Source organism: Lottia gigantea (assembly GCF_000327385.1).
Source record: "Lottia gigantea unplaced genomic scaffold LOTGIsca_30, whole genome shotgun sequence".
NCBI lineage: Eukaryota > Metazoa > Mollusca > Gastropoda > Lottiidae > Lottia > Lottia gigantea.
This window is the reverse complement of record NW_008708987.1, coordinates 1,009,279-1,013,388: the sequence shown is the minus strand read 5'-3', so window position 1 is coordinate 1,013,388 and position 4,110 is coordinate 1,009,279. Positions and strand designations below refer to the sequence as shown.

Here is a 4,110-nt window from a genome sequence, read left to right as displayed (position 1 = left end):
TTTAAGAGGAGCACCCTAGTTCAGTGACTTAGCACTTGCTTGCTTACCTGATGATCCAGGTTGCAATCCCAGCTTGGGTATAGATAATAGTCATTTTTAACCTGGTTTACCTTTGTCAGCAATGTTAGTCAGAGGGGCTGATGTGGAAAAAGTGTTCAGTGGTTGGGTGGGACAATAAATCGAAACTAGAAGCTGTGCACTCCTTTGACAGTTGGATGTAATCGAAAGTGATTTAGGAATTTTGATATCCTTAAATGATTTCAGATATATTGAATACCTCCAATGCTATGTGGGCTGCCATATTTAGCTGGAAAGACCAAGATGGAGTCACTAGGATCAGTAATCGAGTCAAACCGTCAGTTAACTTCTTGATACAGAGTCCATATGATAAGGTAAGGTCTTTAACTGTATAACTGTGAATACAATGCGCACCTTTTCTAGTAAGGAGTTGAATATACATTAAAAGATATAAAATTAGATTTGATTAATCAAATTATCAAATCTGGCTGCCAAAAACATACTGATTTAAAATTTGTAATAACAAAATGATTTTAGATGTCAGATTTTCTCTGTTCAGATGGTACAATAAATCGAGGCTACAGGCTGTACATGTTAAAGATCCCTCGACATTTGGAAATAAAAAACATGCAGCTGTCCTGGCAGAATTTTCCTCGTTGCACATTTCATAGCGTTGCCTGTCTTCATTATTTCAATTTGAGTGATCTTTTACATGTTATCTTTGATATTTCTTTATTTTGGTTTGTGACTCTATCTTTGATATTTCTTTAGATAACCTGCTGTGCTTCAGTACCAGATTGTCAACTCCTGTTTATAGCTGGAGTAAATGGAACCATCAATGTATATGATACCACTCATAATAGTGCTAAGGTAAAAAAAAAATATTTTAGAATCATAGGTCTTAATGAATTTCTTTCTGTTCATAAAAACAAGGACTAGTTTCTATTATTATTATATAAGATCTCAATATAATGGCAATATAGCAATTTGATTGGTTAATGCAACTAAATTTTTCGATCATTTTCAGTTGACCAATCATATGATTTTGGGCATTTGACGACTATCGTTTCCTTGATTATCAAAACCCAGTTGGATTGACGTGAGATAATAAGAAGAAAAATAATGACGAAGGAAGCAAATGAGGTCAAGATTCCAATGCTCTTGTGATCTTTGCTCCAACCTGTCCCTAAAGGTCAAAGTTTACAATGTTATGTTAATTACAGGCTAGTGAAATACAAGTTATTGGTAACAGTAAGAGTTTATATGGACATACGAAGACTGTAACATCATTATATATCTGTAATAGTTTTAGTATTGTGGTCAGTGGGAGTGAAGATACTTCCTGTATCATCTGGGATCTTAACAGGTAAATTTTTATTATGTACTATGTATGTGAGCTCTCCAAATCTGGACTACCACAAACAAACCCATGTAAACTTTTTGATAATTGATATAGTGATATCAGGGATCTAATTCTCAGAAACTTGACATAAATTTCTCCAATATACATATGATAGTTTACAATCTCTTTATGATTTGTACTTTATTACAGACTATGTTATGTTAGAAGTATCACAGACCATCGATCTAGTATTCAAGCTATAGCTGTTAGTGATACACTAGGTGATATAGTTAGTGTTAGTAATACAGGTAGGTCTACAATCTAGTATTAAAGCTATAGCTGTTAGTGATACACTAGGTGATATAGTTAGTGTTAGTCATACAGGTAGGTCTACAATCTAGTATTAAAGCTATAGCTGTTAGTGATACACTAGGTGATATAGTTAGTGTTAGTCATACAGGTAGGTCTACAATCTAGTATTAAAGCTATAGCTGTTAGTGATACACTAGGTGATATAGTTAGTGTTAGTCATACAGGTAGGTCTACAATCTAATATTAAAGCTATAGCTGTTAGTGATACACTAGGTGATATAGTTAGTGTTAGTCATACAGGTAGGTCTACAATCTAGTATTAGAGCTATAGCTGTTAGTGATACACTAGGTGATATAGTTAGTGTTAGTCATTCATTCCTGTTGAGGGTTCTGGTTGGCTGTATTCGATAGTGTACAATTCAATCAAATCTTTGCATTTACAAACATCCACGATACAAGAAAGTTGGCTATTGCAAGATATTCAATCGTGAAGATGTGGAAGTTGAAATGAAATATTTATGAAATGAAAGTTTATTTGACCAAGATTTGAACTTTATGTTTTATTTTTGTGTTTCTCTAGGTACTGAAAGCGTACTATATCTTCATTCTATTAATGGAGGAGTGATATCTCATCAAGTGTGTGAAGAGGGTATTAATTGTTTAGCGTATTCCTACGCTACTGAAGGTAGATCTGTTAATGTTATTGCTGGTGGACTGAATTCAGGTGTAGTCAGGTACGTCCAGTGTGATATTTTATTGGTACAGTGTTGGACACTCGGTTATAAAGTTTGATAAAAACATGAAGTCATCGGCTTGGTTACGTTGAATAATTAGTGGTTGTGGATTTTAATCTCAGTCAGCATGTAAAAGTATTGGGACTGATAATAATCTAAAAGAGATCAATACCAAGATGTTTGGTCAAGGATAAGCTGGTAGACATAGTCCTCATGACCTAAGTTGTTTTCTTGTGTTTCATTTTGTTTATTGAAAGAGTTCAATTATGAAATTTGTCAAGTCTTGACTTGTGAAAAGCATAGAACAGACCTTTAAGAAATTTATATATCCGTCTGTTATCTTGATACTTTTAAATCGTAGATTATGGAATAGTTGGGACCTGACAAATATCAGAGATTTACGATACGAGAAGACTATAGCCACTCCAATTATCAGGTACATATTAGCATTCTTAGTTTAATCCTTATTTTTGTGCGTCTTATTAGATAACGGGTTATGATCCTCCTCAAGAAAGAATAATTCTTTTTTGAATTTTTTATGACCATATTAGTAACAGTATACAGTAACAGAGATTTACTAGAAATTAAGAAGGGGTGTGCATTATATTCACAAATATATAGTATACGTTGTGATTTCATAACCAAATCTTCTCTCATTTCAGTATCACATTCAGTTTGGATTCTCAAAGACTTTATGTATCAGCTGCAGATTGTAGTGTTACTATGTGGGAAAAACAGTCCAGTAAGAGTAAAAAGGACACTTTTATACCTCTATTAGGACCTCAGAGACTGGGGAGACAGTAATTATATTATTCTGGTATCTGGTGTTTCTATAAACAGACAATGATACAACATAGTACCATTATCTAGAATATAACCCAGAGTTAGGTGATGCCTGGTGATTTAATAAACAGACAATAGTACAACAGTGGACCACCCTCAATAATATAACCTAAAGCTAGGTTATATCTGGTGTTTCTATAAACAGACAATAATACACCATTGGATTACCTTTTAGAATATAACCCAGAGTAAGTTGATGTCTGGTGAAACCATAAACAGACAATATAGTACAATAGAGGTTCACCCTCTAGAATATAACCCAGATTAGGGTGATGTCTGGTGTAATCTATAAAAAAACAATAATACAACATAGGACCATTATCTAGAATATAACCCAACTCAGGTGATGTCTGGTGTAACTTAAAATAGACTATAGTAAAACAATTAGCTACTTTTCATCTTAGATTGCTGTGTGATGTCTGTGGTATTACACGATGTCTGATGTTCTTAAAAACAGATGATGAAAAGTTTGATAACACCCCATGTTCCTTTAGCAACGTTTATATTATCGATATTTATCTACTGTTACTAAAGGAACATGGATAAACCTATGATTAGATATCAATCTTAAACACTAAATACATTTGTTTCCTACGCCAGTGCTTCTATTAAAATCAATATAAAGTTATATTATGTATTCCTGTTCACTAACATATTTTAAGTTGCAATGTCGAACCAGTTTGATATTGGCATTATATTTTAATCATGTATATAAATACAAAAGGGCATTAAGTCTTTGTAGAAATGTGTCGTGTGAGGAGTAGGGGATTAAGTAGGGAAAGGGCGTTGGGTCGGAAATGGGCATTAAAGTATTATCATCCATTCTTTCAGCATTTGTAAATGAGCATTATCCTACCAATG

The 4,110-nt window shown here is 33.4% G+C and overlaps 1 protein-coding gene across 1 annotated transcript in view; it reads left to right on the top strand.

The window, feature by feature from the left end:
• The window catches only part of LOTGIDRAFT_161637 (hypothetical protein), a gene marked incomplete at both ends in the record, with an annotated part of 31,551 nt that extends 28,341 nt beyond the window's left edge, over positions 1–3,210 (top strand). Inside the window, 8 exons of the mRNA XM_009057488.1 lie at positions 790–888; positions 1,242–1,384; positions 1,571–1,668; positions 1,749–1,820; positions 1,922–1,972; positions 2,253–2,406; positions 2,768–2,842; positions 3,069–3,210. Coding sequence (XP_009055736.1) covers positions 790–888; positions 1,242–1,384; positions 1,571–1,668; positions 1,749–1,820; positions 1,922–1,972; positions 2,253–2,406; positions 2,768–2,842; positions 3,069–3,210 — 834 coding nt within the window. The remainder of the gene's footprint in view (positions 1–789; positions 889–1,241; positions 1,385–1,570; positions 1,669–1,748; positions 1,821–1,921; positions 1,973–2,252; positions 2,407–2,767; positions 2,843–3,068) is intronic.
• Between the last annotated feature and the right edge of the window lie 900 nt (positions 3,211–4,110).